At 72.0% G+C, this 20,551-nt stretch overlaps 3 protein-coding genes across 8 annotated transcripts; 1 reads left to right on the plus strand and 2 right to left on the minus strand.

Moving 5' to 3' along the window:
• Positions 1–347: 347 nt before the first annotated feature.
• On the plus strand, positions 348–9,261 carry FAM171A2 (family with sequence similarity 171 member A2). Its single transcript, XM_054801546.1, has 9 exons — positions 348–564; positions 3,256–3,483; positions 4,984–5,076; positions 5,162–5,320; positions 5,440–5,616; positions 5,764–5,880; positions 6,087–6,213; positions 6,782–8,056; positions 9,105–9,261. The coding sequence occupies exons 1-9, from the start codon at positions 465–467 to the stop codon at positions 9,157–9,159; spliced, it is 2,331 nt and encodes a 776-aa protein (XP_054657521.1). The 5' UTR covers positions 348–464; the 3' UTR covers positions 9,160–9,261.
• Positions 9,262–9,525: 264 nt separating this feature from the next.
• On the minus strand, positions 9,526–14,781 carry GRN (granulin precursor). The gene is made up of 13 exons (XM_054801915.1): positions 14,711–14,781; positions 13,723–13,826; positions 13,541–13,618; positions 13,349–13,433; positions 13,159–13,262; positions 12,929–13,070; positions 12,715–12,821; positions 12,283–12,400; positions 12,099–12,196; positions 11,407–11,634; positions 10,378–10,605; positions 9,810–10,103; positions 9,526–9,720 (listed from the first exon to the last, which is right to left on the minus strand). Exons 2-13 carry the CDS (start codon positions 13,810–13,812, stop codon positions 9,601–9,603), a joined length of 1,692 nt encoding a protein of 563 aa, XP_054657890.1. The 5' UTR covers positions 13,813–13,826; positions 14,711–14,781; the 3' UTR covers positions 9,526–9,600.
• A 1,160-nt stretch (positions 14,782–15,941) lies between these two features.
• TMEM98 (transmembrane protein 98) lies at positions 15,942–20,273 on the minus strand. 6 transcript variants are annotated; one of them, XM_054801615.1, is made up of 7 exons: positions 20,129–20,273; positions 17,813–18,002; positions 17,457–17,588; positions 17,123–17,156; positions 16,669–16,784; positions 16,514–16,573; positions 15,942–16,252 (listed from the first exon to the last, which is right to left on the minus strand). In XM_054801615.1, exons 2-7 carry the CDS (start codon positions 17,941–17,943, stop codon positions 16,048–16,050), a joined length of 678 nt encoding a protein of 225 aa, XP_054657590.1. In that variant the 5' UTR covers positions 17,944–18,002; positions 20,129–20,273; the 3' UTR covers positions 15,942–16,047. The 6 variants fall into 6 exon arrangements, with proteins under 6 accessions (XP_054657590.1, XP_054657593.1, XP_054657591.1 ...); XM_054801618.1 differs by having other exon boundaries at positions 17,813–18,019; positions 20,129–20,252; XM_054801616.1 differs by having other exon boundaries at positions 17,813–18,141; positions 20,129–20,237.
• Between the last annotated feature and the right edge of the window lie 278 nt (positions 20,274–20,551).

A 20,551-nucleotide genomic window follows, 5' to 3' on the forward strand; every position in this document is an offset into this window, starting at 1 on the left:
TCCGGGGTGCTGGGGCGGGGGGGGGGCATTAGGGCCGGGATGCTGCTGCGGTACCGGGGGGGGGTGGGGGGTGTCAGTCCCGGGATGCCGGTGCCGGTACCGGGAGCTGATACCGGGGCCCGGGGCGGTACCGGGGCTGGGTGCCGGTACCGGGGTCCGGTCCCAGGGCTCGGGGCGGTACCGGGGGTGGGTACCGGGGCTGGGTGCCGGTACCGCGGTCAGCCCCGGGATGCCGGTGCCGGTACCGGGGTCCGGTCCGGGGGTCCGGGGCGGTGCCGGGGGTGGGTCCGGGGGTCCGGGGCGGTGCCGGGGGTGGGTGCCGGGTGTGGGTGCCGGGGCCGGGGCGGGGCGGGCGGCCGTGCCCGGCGGCTCCGGCAGGTGGAGCCCGGTCCCCGCGGCGGCGGCGGGCGGAGCGGGCCGGGCCGGGCGGGCCGGGCATGGCGGGGTAACGGCGCGGAGCGACCATGCGGCCCCGCCGCCTCCTGCCGCCGCTGCCGGTGCTGCTGCTGCTGGTGGCCGCGGGCGGGCGGCGGGCGCGGGGCGCGGCGGAGCCGGGAGCGCACGGTGAGAGCGGCCTTTGTGTGCGGGGGCGGCGGGGGGAGGCGGGGGGGGGGGAGGCGCCCGCCCCCGCCCCGACCCGCCCCGACCCCCGCCCCGACCCCCGCCGGCCCCTCCATCCCCCCCGGTCCCCGCCTGCCTGATCCCCAGCCCGCCGCGGACCGACCCCCCCCCCCCCCCCGTGACCGCACCCCCCGCCCGGCTCCCCCCTCCCCGAGGTTCTGGCTACCGGGCTTAGGGTGCTGGGGGGGGGGGTCCTGGGGAGCGCCTGGGGGTGCAGCGGGGTGGGTGTGGATCGTGGGCAGAGCCTGGGGGTGCGAGAGGGTGGGGGTGGTCTCAGGCCGCGGGGTGCGGGATGGTGGGTGGGGGGGTCCTGGGCAGTGGCAGGGGGTGCAACGTGATGGGTGGGGGTCTGGGCAGGGGGTGAAGGCGGGTGGGTGGGGGTCCTGGGCAGAGCTCGAGGGTGCAGGAGGTTGGGTGGGGGGGGTGCCAGACCGTGGAGGGGCGTGATGGTGGGTGGGGGTCTGGACAGAGCTTGGGGGTGCAGGAGGGTGGGGATGGTCTCAGGCCAAGGGGTGCAGGATGGTGGGTGGGGGTCCCCGGGAGTGCCGGGGGGTGCAGCATGGTGGGTGGGGGTCTCAGGCCAGGGGGTGCAGCATGGTGGGTGGGGGTCCCGGGCAGTGCCGGGGGGTGCAGCATGGTGGGTGGGGGTCCCAGGCCAGGGGGTGCAGGATGGTGGGTGGGGGTCTCAGGCCAGGGAGTACAGGAGGGAGGGTGGGTGGGTTGGGGTCCTGAGCAGCACCCAGGGGTGCAGGATGGTGGGGGGCATCCTGTGTCGGGTGTGGGGGTCACCCATTGCAGGCACCTCTGCCTGCTCCCGGCAGGCAGGGTGGGCCTTGGGGTGCTGCGTGCCGCTTTGGGGTCCCCGTGGATCCCCGTGACCCCCCGCCCCAAACCCTCCTGGCCGTGCCCCCGTGCCAGGGGGAGGTGTGCCCGGGGCGCGAGGTGGGGGACGGTGGGGTGAGGGGGGGTCCCTGACCCTGGCATGGCCGTGGCCCCATCCTGCCTGCACGGCTCAGCTCGCTGGCGGTGTCACCTGTGCCGTCCCGGTGGGGTGGCAGCGGTGACGGCCGCAGGGGCAGATGCCTGTCCCCTCCCCCCCTGCCCCCAGGGCCCAGCACCACCTGCCCCACCCATCATGGGGCTGTGGGGTCATACTGGGAGGCACTGGGAAGGCAGCGGGCCCTGCGGTGGCCATGCCGCTGGCTGGGCACCCCTTGGCCATGGTGGGGGACTCGTGCCCATGGAGGCAAAGAGTGAGGAGGGGGGACGCTGTGCCCCCCGTGCTGGTGGGGCGGGGGGGGGGCACCTTGGCCCCCCCCTCCGGAGGACACCAGGGGTGGCTGTTGGTGCCAGCTGTCCCTCGGCAGCTGCGGGTGGCCGGCGTGTGGCCGCGGGGACATTCCTGCCCCCCGGGTGCCGGCTGTCCCTGCTATGTGGGGGGACGCCCCCGGTCCCCCCCACGCCTGACACCCCCCTCGCACCCAGCGCATCGCTGAAGCAGCTGCTGCAAATTCCTCCCCTCGCCCATTGCCACATCTGGGCAACATCTGGGCTGGGGTGGGGGGGGTGGGGGGGAGTTGGGCTTCCCAGTGGCACGGGCGCTTTTGGGGGGCAGGATGCTGCCGGGGGGGACGCGGGGTCCCGAAAGCGCCCGGGGCCGCGGGATGAAGGAGGTCGTTGCCAGGGTGATGGCGCCCGAGCCGGGCTGGCTGCCAAGGGCTGCGGGCTCATGTGCAGGATGGCGCTGGCACGGGGCGGGGGGGGCCAGGGGCACGGGGGGGGGCGGTGTGGGGTCCCCCCCCAGCCCTGCCCGTCCCTGCCCGGTGTGGGGGGGCTGGAGTGGGGGACCCATCCCTGGGCTGCCGGTGGGGCCCGCTGGGGTGGAGACGCCCCAAACTCGTGACACGTGTGAGTCGCACCCCTGGGGGGAGCAGCCCTGGCTGGCCCCTCGTGGAGGGACACGACTGGGTGCACCCACCTGTGTGGGCACGGCACCCTGGGCCAATAACCCCCCTGTCCTCCCGCTTTGGGGGGCACAGAGAGGGGCAGAGGGGCGATGCCCACACCCCCAGGACGGTGCCCACAACCTGCAGCCCGCTACCTGCTGGGGTGGTACCCGAGACCGTACTGGGGTAGTGCCCCCCACCCTGGTGGGCTGGTGCCCGTGACCCCCTGGGATGGGTCCCACCACCTTGCTGAGATGGGTCCCCCCCACCCTACAGGGATGGTGCCCATGACCCACCAGGATGGTGCCTGTAACCTCCTGGGATGGTGGCCGTGACCCCCTGCGATGGGCCCCACCACCCTGCTGAGATAGTGCCCATGATCCCCCAGGATGGTGCCCATGACTTGCTGGGGTGGTGGCCGTGGCCCTCTGGGATGGTGGCCGTGGCCCTCTGGGATGGGTCCCCCCCACCCTACAGGGATGGTGCCCATGACCCACCAGGATGGGTCCCACCACCCTGCGGGGATGGTGCTCATGACCTCCTGGGATGGTGGCCGTGACCCCCTGCGATGGGTCCCCCCCAACCCTGCTGAGATGGGTCCCCACCCACGGGGCGCTCTTAGCGGGGGGGGGGGGCTCACTGTCACGTGCCCCACGCCCGCACCCACACGTCACCCGTGTCCCCGCAGAGGTGCTGCTGAAGGTGCAGGTGTACGAGAGCGGGACGCTGGCCCCGCTGGCCCAGGCCACCCTGGAGGTCTTTGGCAACCGCAGCTCGCTGGCGGCCGGCACCACCGACCACGAGGGCGCCGGCGTCCTGCCCGTCCCCTACCGCCTGGGCACCTGGGTCCTCGTCACCGCTGCCCGCCGTGGCTACGTCCCTGCCTCCGTCCCCTGGCGCGTCAACAAGCTGCCGCGTGAGTGACCGGGACCCCCGGCCCTTATGGGGGACCCCAATCCCTTACTGGGGGGCTCTGAGCCCTTATGGGGGTCCCCAAGCCTTTACTGGGGGACCCCTCGTGCCTCACCAGGTGGCTCATATGGAGGGTCCCCAGTCCCTTCCTGGGGAACCCCAGTCCCTTCCTGGGGGGCTCTCAGCCCTTATGGGGGGCCCTGAATCTTCACTGTGGGAGCTGGTTCCTTGTGGGGGACCCCGATGTCTTACCGGGGCCCTGACCCCTTACTGGGGGAACTGGTCCTTTACTGGGGGCCTCAATCCCTTATGGGGGGGCCCAAGTCCTTAATGGGGTCCCTCATTCCTCACTTGGTGTGTGGGGGGGCTCCAGTCTCTTACTGGGTCCCCAATCCCTTCCTGGGGACCCCAAAGGGCTTTTGGGGGAGGGGGGGTGTCCCTTACAGAGGAGCGTTTGGGGGGGTCTGGCCCCTTTGGGAGGGGATGGCCATGTCCTGGTGGCCCTGAAGTCCCCCCCATCCCAGGGTGGGGGGGGGGCCGGGGGGGGCACCCTGGGCTGGGTGCCAGCCCTTGTCCCCAGGGCCATTGCAGGGCGGGGGGGGAGCGTGAGGCGGCATCGATGGGGTCACCTTGCTGGGGGGGTGGGACACGTGGGAGCGCTCAGCGGGGGGGCGTGCAAAGATGGGGGGTGCGCAGGGATGGGGGTGCGCAGGGATGGGGGTGCACAGGGATGGGGGGTGCACAGGGATGGGGGGTGCGCAGGGGTGGGGGGTGCACAGGGATGGAGGGGTGTGCAGGGATGGGGGTGCAGGGATGGGGGGTGCACAGGGATGGGGGTGCAGGGATGGGGGCGCAGGGATGGGGGGTGCACAGGGATGAGGGTGCATGTGGTGGGTGGGGCTGGGGATGTTGGTGGGGAGCAGGGGGTGTGCAAGTAGCGGGGAGCCCTGGGGACTTGGGGTGTGCAAGGACTGGGGGTGTGCAAGGGAATGGTGGCATGCATGGATTGGGGGTGCAGGGGGTGTGCAAAAGTAGGGGTGAATGAGTCAGGGTGTGCAAGGATCTGGGTGCACGGGGTGTGCAAGGGTTGGGGTGTGCAGGGGTGTGCCAGGGCATGGTGGCACACAGGGGGTGGGAGGCAGGGAGGGGTGCAAGGATCGGAGTGGGGGTGTGTGTGTGCAAGGATTGGGGTGTGCAAGGGTCGGGGTGTGTAAGGACTGGGGACGTGCACGTGCACGCCAGGGCTGGGCTGCGTGCAGGGCTGGGGGTGCGCAGGGGGTGCCCCCACCCTGCCCGCTCCCTGCCACCACCTGTCCCTCCCTGTCCCCATCCCCGTCCCCACCTCCACCCTCCCTTGCCGCCCTGCCCCCCCCACCCCCCGCCCCCCCCATGTCCGGGATCTGCTGGGCCCATCCCCCCCCCTCTGCCCATCCCCCCCCCCAACTTGGGGAGCGTGTGTGTGCGTGTGTGTTTTTGGGGTACCCCCATCACCCCCCCTTTGCAGTCTACGCCTCCATCAGCCTCTACCTGCTCCCCGAGCGCCCCGCCACCCTCATCCTCTACGAGGACCTGGTCCAAATCCTCCTGGGATCCCCAGGTGAGCAGCGGGGATGGAGCTGGGGGGGGGTGACACCGCCACCCTTGGGTGCTGCCACCCTCCCTGTCTCGCCCCCCCTCCCCAGGTGCCCGGGGGCAGCCGTGGGCGCAGTTCCCGCGACGGGCAGCCCGCCTGCCCCGCAGCTCCACGTACAGCCAGCTCGCCGCGTCCCTCACCGCCGCCACCGGCCCCGGCCTGGCCCGCGCCTTCCCCGCCTTCCTCGGGGCCGAGCAGGACGGCAGCGGTATGGGAAGGGGGGGGGACACCCGCACACATACACCCCCCCGGGTGGACTTGAGGGGGACACCGGGGACACCCCAGGAGGGTGTCCCACGCGTACGTCCCCGTCGCTTGTCCCCGCAGCCAATGCCACCTGGCTGGAGCTGGCGCCCGTGGCGGCTCTCAGCGTCCATCTCTTCACCGGGAACGGGACGGAGGTGCCGCTGGCCGGCCCCGTCCATCTCTCCGTCCCTTTGGCACCCGACGTCGGGCCCGTGGTGGCCACCAGCGTGCCAGCCTGGAGGTTTGACCCCAAGAGCGGTGAGTGCCGGTTGGCGGGGGTGGCAGAGGGGTGGCAGGGGGGTGGCAGGGGGGTGGCACGGCTCCTGCTGGGGATGGCGGGGGGGTGGTGGTGGGTGTGATGAGTTTGGGGGGGGTCTCAGCCCACCTCGATGTGTCTCCCTGCAGGGCTGTGGGTGCGTAACGGGACGGGGCTGATCCGTAAGGAAGGCCGGCAGCTGTACTGGACCTTCGTCTCCTCCCAGTTGGGATACTGGGCAGCAGCTCTGCCCTCTCCCACCGCAGGTAAGGTGACACCCATGGGTGCCCCCAGCCCGGGTCCCGCTGTCCATGGGGACATTGATGGGGACGGGCTGTCCTGGGGGCTGGCAGCACCCCAGGGTGTGCGTGGGGAAGGGCACCCATCCCATGGGGTGCTGGTGGATGCAGCCCCCGGGGTGCTGTCATGGTGGGGGGGTGCCTGTGCCCTGTCCGACCCCGCTGTCCCCCAGGGCTGGTGGCGATGGCGGCGGGCGTGACGGACATCACCACCTACCACACCATCTTCCTGCTCACCATCCTGGGCGCGCTGGCCCTGCTCGTCCTCATCCTCCTCTGCCTCCTCATCTACTACTGCAGGTCGGCACTCCCACCCGGCACCCTCGGGGTCCCGACCACGGCTCGGGGGGACACACACACACACATTGCCCGCCCGGCACCCTTGGGCATCCTACAGCTGGATGTGGGGGGGCACTGCCTGCCTGGCACCCCTGGGTGCCCTGTACCTGTCTATGGGGGAGCCACCACCCCTTGGCACCCCCAGGTGCCCTATAGCTGCTTTGTGGTGGGGGGGAGCCACTCCCCAGCACCCTTGGGTGCCCTATAGCTGCTTTGGGGGGGGGCACCACTCCCCATCACCCCTGGGTGCCCTGTAGCTGGATTTGGGGTGGGGGGTGGGGGGGGCAACCACTCCCCAGCACCCTTGGGTGCCCTATAGCTGCTTTGGGGGGGGACACTCCCCAGCACCCCTGGGTGCCCTGTAGCTGCTTTGGGGGAGGAGCACCCCCCCTGCCCCCCCCACCCCGGCTGCCCCGCAGCTGGCCAGAGCCCCCTCCCAGCACCTTACCGTGGGTGAGGGAGGCGGATGGGGTGGGCTCCCCCGTACCCCCACCCCCGGGTGACCCTGCTGCCGTCTCCCTCCCCGCAGGCGGCGGTGCCTGAAGCCGCGGGCGCAGCACCGCAAGCTGCCGCTGCCGGGGCCGCTGGACGCTGCCCGCCGGGACCAGGCCACCTCGGTGTCCCAGCTGGACCTGCTCTGCGCCGGCAGCCACCTGGAGACGGCGTCCTCGGCGGGGGACACCGACCTCCCCACCCCCGGGTTACCCCCCGCTAACCGTGACCTCCCTGCCGCCCGGCCGGACTTCTTCCAACCGCCGGCCCCCCCGCAACTCCGCGCTGGCCCCCGGACCCCCGCCGGCACCCTGGCCCCCCGCCGCCGCCAGCCCCCCGCGCCGGAGGACTATGGGCGCCCCGGCGAAGCCTTCGGCCTCAGGGCCGCCCGCTCGGTGGACGGGCTGCAGCCGCCGGACGAGCATCCCCGGGGGACCCCGGCTTTCCCTCCCCGGCCCCCCTCGCCCCCGGTGTTTTCCCGTTACGGGGGGCAGCCGAGCGAGCACCCCCTGCCCGAGCCCCCCCCCCGCCCGCCCTCGCTTGCCCCCCCGGGTCCCCTCCTCCTCTGCGGCCCCCTGGACCGGGGTGGGGGGCCGGAGGATGTCTACCGGGGGGTGATGCCCACCCTCCTCATCCCCGCCCGGTACATGCGCCTGGCCCCCGGCGAGCCGGAGGGTCCCCCCGAAACCGATGGGGGACCCGGTTCGACGGTGGCGACGGCCGCCCCCGCGCCCCCCCCACCCGCCGGGCAACCGTTCGAGGAAGGGGAAAACTGGGGGGGTGCTCGCGCCCCCCAACCGGTCAGCGGCTCGGTGGCCATCCCAGTGCTGCTGGACGGGTCGGCGGTGGCCCAGCTCAACGGGGAGCTGCAGGCGCTGGCGGGGCAGCAGTTATTAGAATTGGGGGGGCCCCCCCCTCCCAGAGCTTGGTTCGTCTCCCTGGACGGCCGTTCCTCCCAGGTCCGACATTCCTACATTGATCTGCAGGGCGGCGAGAGGGGGTCCGGCCCCGCGCCCCCCACCCGCCTCCCCCGGGGAGTCGGAGGTGGGGGGGAGGACGGAGGGACCCGGCCCCCCCTTCCCGTCGCCTCCCCCGAGGACAGCTCGCTGGCCCCCTTGCTGGAGGCGGGGAGCGGGGGGCGGCGGGGGGGCGGCAGCGGGCGCAGCAGCGCTAGCGAAGCCCCCCGAGATTCCCTGACCAGCCCCGAGGAGGAGGCGCTGGCCGAGGCGGGCGACGGGGGGGACGAGGGGGGCGACCGTAAAAGCCCCTGGCAGAAGCGAGAGGAGCGGCCGCTGATGGTCTTCAACGTCAAGTGAGTGGGGGGGGGGGCTGGGGGAGTGGGGGGGGGCTGGGGGACCCTGGGAGTGGCCGGGTGGTGGGGACACCACTGCTGTCACCGGTCCTGCCGCTGCCCCAAGCCATTGCCATGCCACCACACCGTCCTGCGCTGCCGCTGTCATCCTGTCCCACCACTGCCCAGCCCAGCGCCACGCCAGTCCACCACCGCGATCCCATCCCATCACCATCCCGTCCCGTCACTATCCCATCCTGTCACCATCCTGTCCCGTCACCATCCCATCCTGTCACCATCCCATCCCGTCACTGTCCCACCACCATCCCGTCCCACCACCATCCCATCCCATCCTGTCACCATCCCATCCCGTCACCATCCCATCCCGTCACCATCCCATCCCGTCACCATCCCGTCCCGTCACCATCCCATCCCGTCACCATCCCATCCTGTCACCATCCCATCCTGTCACTGTCCCACCACCATCCCGTCCCACCACCATCCCATCCCATCCCGTCACCATCCCGTCCCGTCCCCATCCCGTCCCACCACCATCCCATCCCGTCACCATCCCGTCCTGTCCCCATCCCATCCCGTCACCGTCCCACCACCATCCCGTCCCACCACGCCATCCCACCACTCCCATCCTGTCCTGCCACCATCCTGCCACTGCCCCGCTGTCCCCCTCTGCCACCGTCCCACCCCCATCCCTTCCAGCCACTCTTGTCCCACCCTGCCCCTCGTCCTCATGCCCCCCCCCCATGCCCCCCCAGCCCACCCCTGCCAAGGGAGGGGGCAGAGGGACAAGCCCCAGGTCACCTGTGTGCGCCCCCCCCCCCCCCAACCTCGTGCCACCCGGGGTCCTGCTGCCTTGTCCCGTCGTGTCGTGTGTGTCGTGTCGTCCCCGTCCCCCCCCCCGTGTCCCCCCTACCATGACACTGCCATTAACGTCCCTGGCTTTTTTGGGGGGGGGGGGGGGGGCTTTTTTTGTGTGTGAGATGTGTGACAACTGCATGTCCCCCCCATGCCCCCCAGTCCTGAGGCATGGCCCACACTTGTGTCCCTGCAGGGCGGGGGGGGCCGGCAGTGCCCCCCGGGCCAGCGGTGCCTCCAAGCTGCCATAGAAGCTGGGGGGGGGGGGGCTGTCCCCCCAACATCATTCCCCCCCCCCCCCCCGCTGTGGGTTCTACTCGTGTTTCTAAACGTTTTCTATGTGGCGAGGCTGAAGAGGGGCCAGGCCGGCGGGAGGGGGGTGGGGACGGACACGGGGACCCCCCCCCGGGCACCGCCTGCACCCGGCTGGGCTGGGCAGGGAGCTGCTGCCTGCGCCTGCCTGCACGTCCCTGCCTGTTCATTAGATGGCATTAATATATTAAAAAAAAAAAAAAAACAAAACCACAAACACCACCCCCCCCCCCCCCCCGCCTCTGCTTCCTGCCGCAGTCGTGTCCCGTCCCGTGTCCCCCCCCCGCGAGGAGCCGGGGCCGCGGTTTGTCCTAGAAACCGTTTATTGGGGTGGTGGCACCGGGGGGGGGGGTGGGGGGGTGTGTGTGTCCCTGGGGACGTCAGAGCAGCACCCTGCGGGGCGCGGGCAGGTCCCAGCGCTGGGGGCTGCACCCCCAGCCCCCCCCGGTGCAGCGGGACCCCCCGGGGCAGCAGTGCCGGCCGTCGGAGCAGCAGGAGCCCTGCGGAGAGACAGGAGATGGGGGGGCCGGGTGGTGGGGGAAGCCACCAGACACCCCCACCCTGGTACCCCCCCCCCCCCCCCACTAACCTGGGTGAAGGGGCAGCACCCCCAGGAGCCCCCCCGGCTCCGGCAGCACCGCTGCCCACCACGGCAGGAGCGGGCAGCATCGCACGGCACGGCAGCACCCGCCTCGCTGCCCGCAGCTCGCAGCAGGGTGGGTGGCAGGGTGGGTGCCCGGCGGGGGGGTGTGGGTGCCCGGCGGGGGGGCGTGGGTGCTGGCAGCAGGGTGGTGGGTGCCAGCAGCTTCTCGCAGCTCTGGGTGACCACGTTGCAGGTGTAGCCGTGGGGACAGCAGTGCTGGTGGTCCCGGCAGCAGACGGCCTGGGGGGGCAGGGGGGGACAGGCTGGGCTCACTGGGGGGACCCAGGCATCCTGCCCCCCCCAAAACCCCGTGTACCCCCCCCCAGCCCTGTTTGTGCCCAGCAGCCGCTCCAGACTGTGCCAGACCCTGTGCCCACAGAGCCCCCACGGAGTGGGGGGGGGGCAGTGATGGAGGTGTCCCATGTCCCTGTCACCCCCCCCAGCCCTGTTGTCCCCAAAGGGCCACACACCCGCTCTGCCCCAAAGCCCCCCCCTCCAAAGGGCCCCCCCAAACCTCCTCCAGCGGGCAGCACCCCCAGGTGCCCAAGCTGGTCCTGCAGCACGTGCTGCCGTCGGGGCAGCTGCTCTCGTCGTCACACCTCACGTCCCCCCCCAGGGCCAGCGCCGGGGTCTTCTGCACCCAGGGCCGCCGGCCCCCCCCCTCCTGCAGGCAGCTGCCCGTGGCCACGTCGCAGGTGTAGCCCCGCGGGCAGCAGTGCACGTGGTCGTGGCAGCAGACGGCCTGGGGGGGGGGCGAGAAGGGGGGTGCTGAGCCCAGCCTGGCCCCCCCAACATCCCCAGATCCACATTGGGGGACCCCCAGGGGACAAACCCTGCCCAGTCCTGCCCTCCCTTGTCCCCTGTGTCCCCCCCCCCTCCCAGCCTGGCTCCATCCCCCCTTTAGATTATGGGGACCCCCTCACCACTCTTGTCCCCCCACAGTGGGACACACGAAGGTCCCCGAGCATCCCGGTGGCCTCGTACCCCTTCATCACCTCCCACCCCTGGATCCCCAAACTGGTCCCAGTTAGCAGAGAGGGTCTGACTGGGGGCCCAGTAAAGCATCACCCCATCCCTGCGGGACACTGTGGGGGTGGGAGCCCTGGGCTGGCCACATCCGTCCTGGGGACAGGGGACACTGGTCCTCATCCTGCCCAGGGCACAGGGGACATCTGACCTCATCCCTCCAGGGCAACAGGGGCCATCCGCCCTTGTCCTTCGAGGAGAAGGGGACAGCTGGCATTGTCCCCCCCACCGCCGGGGGCCATCAGCCATTGTCCCGCCCAGGGCGCAGGGGACCCCTGCCCCATCCCGCGGAGCTGGGGGGGTCCGTCCCGGGGACGGGAGGTGGCAGCGTCCGGCTGAACGTCCCCACACCCCCAAACCTGGCTGCAGCCGCTCGGGGTTCCTCAAGCCACGTCCCTCCCCACAAGGACACCTCAGCCCCCCCCCCCGGGTGCACCCCCTGGACACCCCACAGCATGTCCTTGTCCCCATATGGGGACCCCCCCCCCCCGTTCCCGTGGGCTGGGCCCCCCCAAACCTCCTCCAGCGGGCAGCACCCCCAGGTGCCCAAGCTGGTCCTGCAGCACGTGCTGCCGTCGGGGCAGCTGCTCTCGTCGTCACACCTCACGTTCCCCCCCAGGGCCAGCGCCGGGGTCTTCTGCACCCAGGGCCGCCGGCCCCCCCCCTCCTGCAGGCAGCTGCCCGTGGCCACGTCGCAGGTGTAGCCCCGCGGGCAGCAGTGCACGTGGTCGTGGCAGCAGACGGCCTGGGGGGGAGGCAAGAAGGGGGGTGCTGAGCCCAGCCTGGCCCCCCCAACATCCCCAGATCCACATTGGGGGACCCCCAGGGGACAAACCCTGCCCGGTCCTGCCCTCCCTTGTCCCCTGTGTCCCCCCCTATCCCAGCCTGGCTCCATCCCCCCCCTTGGTGGGTGGTTTATGGGGACCCCCCGCCACCCTCATTGCCCCCAGTGGGACAAAGCCAGGTCCCCGAGCATCCCGGTGGCCTCGTGCCCCTTCATCACCTCCCACCCCTGGAGCCCCAAACTGGTCCCAGTTAGCAGAGAGGGTCCGACTGGGGGCCCAGTAAAGCATCACCCCCCATCCCCATTGGGGCTGGGAGCCCTCCCTGTCCCCCAGGGAGGGACAAGGGACATTTGCCTGTACTGCGGGGCACAAGGGCCCCCTGCCCTTGTCCCTGCTGGGGGACAGCCCCCCCATCGCCCCAAACCTCCTCCAGCGGGCAGCACCCCCAGGTGCCCAAGCTGGTCCTGCAGCACGTGCTGCCGTCGGGGCAGCTGCTCTCGTCGTCACACCTCACGTCACGAGCTGGGGACAAGGGCGCACTCAGAGCTGTGGGACAGGAGGGGGTGGCCGCCCCCATCCCCCGGGGTGGGGTGTGGGGGGGTCCTCACCTTTGGGCAGGGATGCGAGGGGCCGTGCCCGGCCCACGGATGACGTGCAGGTGGAATGCTCCAGGTCGCAGGCAGTGCCCTGTGGGCAGCAGTGCTGCCCGTCGCTGCAGCACACCGCCTGCGCGGGGAGGGGGGGAGAGCCTGCCGTCGGTGCCTGCCGGACCCCTGCCCGCCCCGGGGGGGTCCCAGCGGTGCCACGGACAGGGTGAGCTGGCGGTGTGGGGTGCGCGGCGTGGGGCGCTCAGTGTGGGCTGCGCGTAAAGGTGCCCGGTACGGGGTGGCTGGGTGGGGGTATGGTGCAGGGTGCATGGAACGGGGGGCCCGGGGCAGGGTGCTCAGTATGGGGTCCCTGGGGGGGGGACACCCGGTGCAGGGTGCTTGGTACAGGGTGCCTGGCGTGGGGGGGCCCGGTGCGGGGTGCGCAGCACTCACATTTTGCAGGGGACAGCAGCCGTACTGCGCCGAGGGCAGCTGGCAGCAGGTAGCACCGTCGGGACACGCCGAGCGGCCGTCGGGGCACAGCACCTGGCGCAGGGCGACTGCAGGGGGGAGCACACACAACGTCACCGCGCCCCCTCCCCACCTCCGCGCCCCCTCTGTGGGGACAGCGAGGGCACCCCACCGCCCGGAGGGGGACGCCCCTAACCTGGTGCCGGGGGCTGGCGCTTCCACGCGGGGAACGCGGTGCCCATGGGGACGTCACCGGCGGGTGACAGGCAGCGCCCACGGGCCAGGTCGCAGACGGTGGCGTGGGGACAGCAGTGCACCTTGTCGGCACAGCAGGAGGCCTGCGGGCACCCCATCCGCTCGTCACGGCGGCGCCCACGAGATGTGTCCCTCCCCTCTCCCAATGTCCGTCCCCCCCCCCCCCCGTACCTGGGGCATGGGGCAGCACCCCCAGGTGCCACTGGCCGTCACGCAGCAGGTGGCATCGTCAGGACACTCAGACCGTCCGTCGGGACAGGGGACAGCACGGGGGGCTGTGGAGAGCAGGAACGGGGTGAGGGACCCCCATGCCCCCCACCCATGTCCCCCCCCCTCCGATGTGTGACCCCCCCCCCAGTACCTGAGGATGCGACGCAGGATTCACCGTCGGCGCTGCAGCGGGACCCTCGGGGACAGCAGTGGTGGCCACCAGGGCAGGGGACGTCCTGGGGGGAGAGAAGTGGTGGTGGGGGGGCGGTTGGAAGAAGCCCCCCCCCGCCAAATGGTGGAGACGGGGGGGGAGGGGAAACCGAGGCACGGGAGGCGAGCTCACCTCTGGCAGCGGGCAGCTGGCTCCGGCGGGGCACGGCAAACCATCCCGGCACACCACCGCGCTGCTGGCAGGCAGGAGCTGGGAGAGGGGGGGACGTTGGGGGGGGGGGGGGTTACCCACCGGTGGGGGCACCCCCCTGCCACCCTCCCCCCCCCCCCAACCCCCTGACCCTGTGCACTCACAGGGGTGGTGGGGCACGGCTGCCCGTCGGGGCATCGCAGCCAGGTGCTGGCTCCGGCCAGGGGCAGCCACAGCAGCACGAGGGTCCTCATGGCGCTGGGGGCACCTGCGGGCAGCGGCCACCCCCCGGCACCGCCGTGCCTCAGTTTCCCCACTCACCGAGGAGGGGGGCAGGTCTCTGTGCCGGTACCGCCCCCCCGGCTCTCGCTTCTCCTTTCGGACAGGTGCTGGGAAAGCCCCGGACCCCCCCCCCCATCTTCACCCAGGGTCCCCCCACCCCAGGGTGCCTAGGGGAGCCCACCCTAGGGTGCTGGGGGGGGGCACCCACACTTGCCGGGGGCGGGGGGGGCTGTTGTGGTGTCTGGCACCCCAACCGCTGCCCGCAGCACCCTGATAACATCTCCCGGCAGCACAGGAAGTCGCACCGCTGTCGGGGGGGGGGGGAGCACCCCAAGCCAGCTCCCATGGGTGCTAAGGGTGCCCCGCACCCCCCTGCCGACCCCGTGCACACCTCCCCCCCGCACCACCCTCCCCACTTCCACAATCACTTTCACTTCCCTTTCCCCATGTGGCGTGACAACCCCTACACCCCTGCGCGCGCGGCCCCCTCCCACGGGTGTCTGTGCCCCACGGTGTGGGGGGTGCTGCCCCCCCCCCGCCCCCATGCGGGGGGGACCGAGGCAGGGCCAGGCCCCGCAGCCCCCCCCACCGCCGGGACATGGGGGGGGGCACCGCCCCTGGCACCGAGGTGGGACCCCGGGCTGGGGGGGGGTGTCACTGCACCGTCCTTCCCCACCCCGGGACCCCCAGAGCGGGGCTGGGGGCTGGGCGCCCCCCCCGACACTGAGCGCCTGGCCCCAGTGCTCCCAGTGCCCCCAGTGCCCCCCAATATCCCCCGTACCCCCAGAGCCCCCCAGTGCTCCCCCTACCCCCAGTGCTCCCCGTACCCCCGGAGCCCCCCAGTACCCGCCGCCCCCCCCCGCCCCGTACCCGCTCCCGGTCCCGCTCCCGGTCCCAGTCCCAGTCCCGCCGCCAGGGCCGCGGTGCCGGCCAGCCGCAAGCCCCACCCCCTCGCCCCTCTCATTGGCCCACTGCCCCACCTGCCCCGCTCCCATTGGCCATCTCGGGGGAAGGGGGCGGGCAACACCGCCTCCTCACCCTTACCCCTTACACCGCCCTCCCCGTCACGTGACGCGGGCCCACATGACCGCCCCCCCCCCCCCCCGTCAGTGCGATGAGTTGTCCAGGCCTCAGCCCGGGGGTCGTCGTCCCGCCGCCCCCCCCCCCCCCGGCCCTGCCCCGCACCCCAATGCCGCCCCGGCGGGGGTGACACCCCGCGGTGGGGGGCACGGACCCCCTGTCTGGGGCATGGGGCCTTGCACTGCGCTGGCACTGAGCCCTGCGCCCCCCCCCCAGGGCCTCGCTCCTGGGCCAGGCAGCACCCCCAAGCCCCCCCCACCCCCCCAAAACCTCCCCAGACCCCTGCAACCCCCTCCCCACCAACCCCCCAACCCCCTGCAACCCCCTCATCCTCCCCAACCTTCCCCATCTCCCCCACCAACACCCCAAGCCCCCCCCAAATCCCAACTCCCCCCAAGCCCCCCACCTTCCCCCAACCCCCTCCAAACTCTCAACCCCTCCAACCCCCCCAAACCCCCCTAAACCCCTTCAAACCCCTCTCCAACCCCCCCTCCCAAGCCCCCAACCTCCCAAACTCCTCCAACTCCCCCATCTTTCCTCCCCCCCAACCCCCCCAACTCCTTCAAACCCCCCCTAAACCCCCCTAAACCCCTCTCCAACCCCCCTCCCAAACCCCTAAACCCCTCTAAACCCCCCTAAACCCCTCTCAAACCCCCCAACTCCTTCAAACCCCCCCTAAACCCCCCTAAACCCCTCTCCAACCCCCCCAAACCCCTTCAACCACCCCAAACCCCTCCAAACCCCTCTCCAACCCCCCTCCCAAACCCCTAAACCCCTCCAAACCCCCCTAAACCCCTCTCCAACCCCCCCAAACCCCTTCAAACCCCCCAAACCCCCCTAAACCCCTCTCCAACCCCCCCCAAAACCCCTTCAAACCCCCCCCAAACCCCTCCAAACCCCTCTCCAACCCCCCTCCCAAACCCCCAAACCCCTCCAACCCCCCCATCCTCCCTGCCCCCCCTCCAGCCCCCCCCCCCCCCCAAACCCCCCTCTGGAGCCAGAAACCACAGAGCCAGACCAGACCCAGAGACCCCCACAACAAGGCGGGGGGGGACACACCGCCCCCCCCCCCCAATCCCAGGGGTTTATTGCCAACGAGGGGCGCTGGGCTGGGGGTGTGGGGGGGCTCAGATGGCTGACTGCTCCTGCCGGAAGGCCTCGGTGGCCGGTGGCCGGTCGGTCTCGGTGGCCATGGCGGCCTGGCGCAGCACGGCCATGTGCTCCTCGGCGGCCGCCAGCGACCGCTCGACCCAGTGGCGGGCCGCGGGCTGGCGGCAGGCGCTGCGGGTCACCAGCACCAGGTGACTGACCGAGAGCAGCAGCGCCGCCGCCCTGCAGGGGACACGGTGGCCTCGTCATCCCCCAGACACCCCCCGAACCGCCCCCCCCCCCGAGATGGCGTGGTGGCTCTGCCCAACGGGAAGGTGGCTCGTGCCTTGGTTTCCCCATCTGTGGAGGTTCCCCCCTGTCCCCCCACCATCCTGCTGGGTCACCCCGCAGTGGTTGTCCCCAGCTACGTGGCATGGGGTGGCACTGGTGTGTGTGTCCCCCCCCCCCAGGGAATGTCCTTGTCCCTCCCGCCGCCGCCGTCACCTCGCGTCCAGCAGTTTGGGGTCCAGCGGCGGGTACATGGATCTCACCACGTCGTCCACCCTGCCGGCGGGGATGGCGTCAGCCCCGGGGGACACCGCGGTGACACACTCCATCACCCCCCCACCGCCCCAGCGCTGCCCGTCCCCCCCAGTCACCTGGGGCTGATGCGTTTGGCCACCACGATGATGTCACCCAGGCTGGCGGGGGACTTCACGCGGGCGCCCGAGCCCATGGTCATGGCCACCAGCTTCTCTGTCAGCGTGTGGCAGATCTGCGGGGGGGTGGGGGGCAACGGGAGTGGGGACAGGCTGGGCGCTCGGTGCCACCAGTGCCACCAGTGCCACCAGTGCCACCAGTACCAGCGGCGCCACCGGTGCCACCAGCACAACCAGCGCCACCAGTGCCACCAGCACCACCAGTGCCACCAGCACAACCAGCACCACCAGTGCCACCAGCACAACCAGCGCCACCAGCGCCACCAGCGCCACCAGCGCCACTAGTGCCACCAGCACCACCAGCGCCACCAGCACCACCAGCGCCACCAGTGCCACCAGCGCCACCAGCACCACCATTGCCACTGGTGCCACCAGCGCCACCCCCTGGGCTCACCTTCAGGATGGCGATGCAGTGGGACACCAGACCCCTGCGGAGAGGGAGGAGGGCGTGAATCCAGGCAGACCCCACCCCGTCCTCACCCCCTGTGTTCCCCCCACCTGCCCACACCCCGTGTCCCCCCCGACCCTTGGGGACATTCCCACCCAGAGACCAGCCTGAGGACCATCCCTTCTTGGGACCGGCCATGGCTTGGTGACCCCCAAATCTTGACCATCTGCATCCCACGATGGGGGGCTGGCACTGCATGGGGGTCCCCAGCAGCGGTGGGGGAGACACGGGGCACGTCGGGGGGACACACACACACGCACGCACACACACACACACTTACGAGGCGTCCTCGACCCAGTCCTCGTTCTCCAGGATGGCCTCGATGTGGGGGTTGGTGATGACCACGTCATCCAGCTCCAGCTCCGAGGGCTCCGATGGCGTCTCGCTGGTCCCCATCAGGTCCACGATGGGTCTGTCGGGGACATGGGGACATCCCTGGGGACGGGGCCACCTCCTTGGGCTCCCCGCGCCCTCCCAACGCCCTGATGATGCTGAACGCGTCCCCCGCATTGTCCCCCCCCGATGACGCTGGATGCGTCCCCAGCATCATCCCCAGCCCGTGGGGTTTGGGGTCCCTCCCCAACCCCCCTCAACTGGTGGGGACGGGGACGATGCCACCCCCGCGGGATCACTCACTTGGTGTCGTAGTGGTGCCGCAGGTCTTTGGGGTGGCAGTACCGCTGCCGGCAGACCACCACCAGCGCCACGAAGGACGCCAGGAAGATGGTGGCCAGCACCCCGATGGCCACGATGACGACGGTCTCCATGGCTGGTCCCCGCCGGGGGGGCGGCTCAGGCGTCCGGCACCATCTTGGCACGGCAGGGTCTGCGGTGATGGGGGGGCTGTGGAGGGGTCAGGAATCCCGGGGGTGCCTCCTCCCCGCACCCCAAAATGCCTGGCCGGGCTCCGGTGTCACCCACAGATGGGTCCCTGCCCCAGGGGGTCCTTCTGGTGGGAGTGTCACCTGGGGGGGACCCGGGGGGACGGGTGGAGCAGGATTCGGCCACGGTACATGGGGGGCTGCCCCCTCCCCTCCCCACCACCATGGCCGCGGTGACAGGGCAGGGGCTGGGATCAGGAGAGCGAGGTCTGGGCCAGATGGGGCTGCGGGGACCCCCAGAGCCGGGTCCCTATGGGGACCCCCAGAGCCCTGTCCCTATGGGGCTACAGGGACCCCCAAAACCTGGTGCCTATGGGGCTATAGGGACCCCCAGAGCCTGATCCCTGTGGGGCTACAGGGACCCCCATGTCCGGGCCCCGTGGGGCTATAGGGACCCCCAAAACCTGGTGCCTATGGGGCTATAGGGACCCCCACGCCCAGCCCCTATGGGGCTACAGGGACCCCCATGCCCAGCCCCTATGGGGCTATAGGGACCCCCAAATCCTGGTGCCTATGGGGCTGTGGGGACCCCTAGAGCCTGATCCCTGTGGGGCTATAGGGACCCCCACACCCAGCCCCTGTGGGGCTACAGGGACCCCCATGTCTGGGCCCCATGGGGCTATAGGGACCACCAGAGCCTGGTGCCTATGGGGCTGTGGGGACCCCCCCGCCATCCCCGACGCAGCAGCAGTGCCCCCCAGCCCCTGTCCCCCCAGGGAGCAGGACACCCGGCCGTGCCAGGCACAGGGGGCACCAGCCCAGAGCAGCGCCGGGACCCCTGGGCCACCGCGCAGGACAGACAGCGGGTCCCCTGCGGGTGCCCACCCTGGGGCGGGGGGGGGGACGGACACCCCATCCTGCCGGGGTGGGGGGCACCCAGCCCTGCCCTCCCTACCTGCTGCCAGCCGGGAGCCACCGCTGGTGACGGGGACACGGGGACGGTGCCACTTCCGCACCGTGCACGCAAACACCGCCGGCTCCCGACCTTTACACCCTGAGTAATTACCGGCGGGGGGGTGCCAGACATGCCCCCCCAAACCCTCCAGCCCTGCTCCCCAGTGCATCCCCCCTCCCACTTTTCCCCCCCCCCAAATCCCACTGAATTTTAAGCCAGGTTTAGTGATTTGGCTTAAATTTCCAGGTTGGGTGCACTTGTCCCCGTCCTCCCCCCACACAGGGCTGGGGCCAGCGGGGGGGACACACACACACACGACACGGTGGCCCCCCCGCTTTCCCCTGCGATTAATTCCCTAAGAGGGATTTTGGCCACCAAAGCCGGTTCCGCACCGTAACCCCTTGGTACCTGGTCCTGGGGGGGGTGGGGGTGACAGCCCCGGGGGGGGGGGGGTGTCCCCCGGCCCTGGGGGGTGGTCACTGTCCCCGGTTGGGTTGGGGTCGGATCCTGCCTGTGCAAGTGCCGAGTGCTGGGGGGTCCTGTGGCAGGATGGGGGAGGGAGCGGGGGGGGGCCTGGGGGGGTCCTGCGAGGGGGAAGTCTCTGCTGGGGGGGGTCGGGGGGGTCCTGTGAGGATCGGGGGGGGGTGCTGCTGGGGGGAGGGTCCGGGGAGACCCTGAGAGGCTCTGGGGGGGGGGGTTCCTGCTGGGGGGGGGGTGTCTGAGGGGACCCTGAGAGGCTCTGGGGGGGGGGTTGCTGCTGGGGCCGTGTCCGGGGGGGCCCCGTGAGGGTGTGGGGGTGTCGCGGGTGGTGGTTCGACGCGGTCCCCGGTCCTGCACAGCCCCGGTTGCGGGGAGGGGGGGCGGGCACGGGACTGATGGGGGTCCCGCATGGCCGCGGGGGGGATCGCTCCGGGGGTCCCGCACGGCTCGGGAGGGGGGTATCGGTCCCAGGGGTCCCCTGCAGCCCCGGGGGGCCCGGACGGCCGCGGGGGGGGGGGGGGAAAGGGGGCGCTCCCGGGGGTCCCGAAGGGCGGGAGGGGGGGGGAGGAGGTCGCTCCGGGGGTCCTGCACGGCCCGGGGGGGGATCACTCCCTGGGTCCCGAGGGGGTTCGCCCCGGGGTCCCCTCCCGCCCCGTCCCCCGCCCCGTCCCCCAAACCCCCCCAACCCCCCCGCACCTGGAGCCGCTCCGCGGCGGCCGCGCACAAGATGGAGCCGGGGCGGGGGGCGCGGAGCGGGGCCGGCAGCGGGGCCGTGCCGGGGCTCCGGGGGCTCTGGGGGGCTCTGCCCCCGCCCGTGTCCCCCCACCCCCGAGCCGTCCCCGCCCCCGCCCCGCCCCGCCGGGACCCCGGCCCGGCCCCCGCCCCGCCCCGGAGGGGCCCGCGATGGGCGCTGGGGGGGGAAATCTCTCCCTCGTGTGCCAGAGGGGCCACTCGTGTCCCGAAGTGTCCCTGCTGCATCCCAAAGTGTCTCCCCGTGTCCCAAACTACCACCCCCGCCCCCCCCGAAGCATTCCCTCGTGTCCCAAAGTATCTCCTCGTGCCCCAAAGTGCCCCCGTTGTGTCCCCTCGTGTCCCCAAAGCGCCCCTGCTCCGTCCCAA

This window comes from Grus americana, chromosome 22, assembly GCF_028858705.1.
Source record: "Grus americana isolate bGruAme1 chromosome 22, bGruAme1.mat, whole genome shotgun sequence".
Lineage (NCBI taxonomy): Eukaryota > Metazoa > Chordata > Aves > Gruiformes > Gruidae > Grus > Grus americana.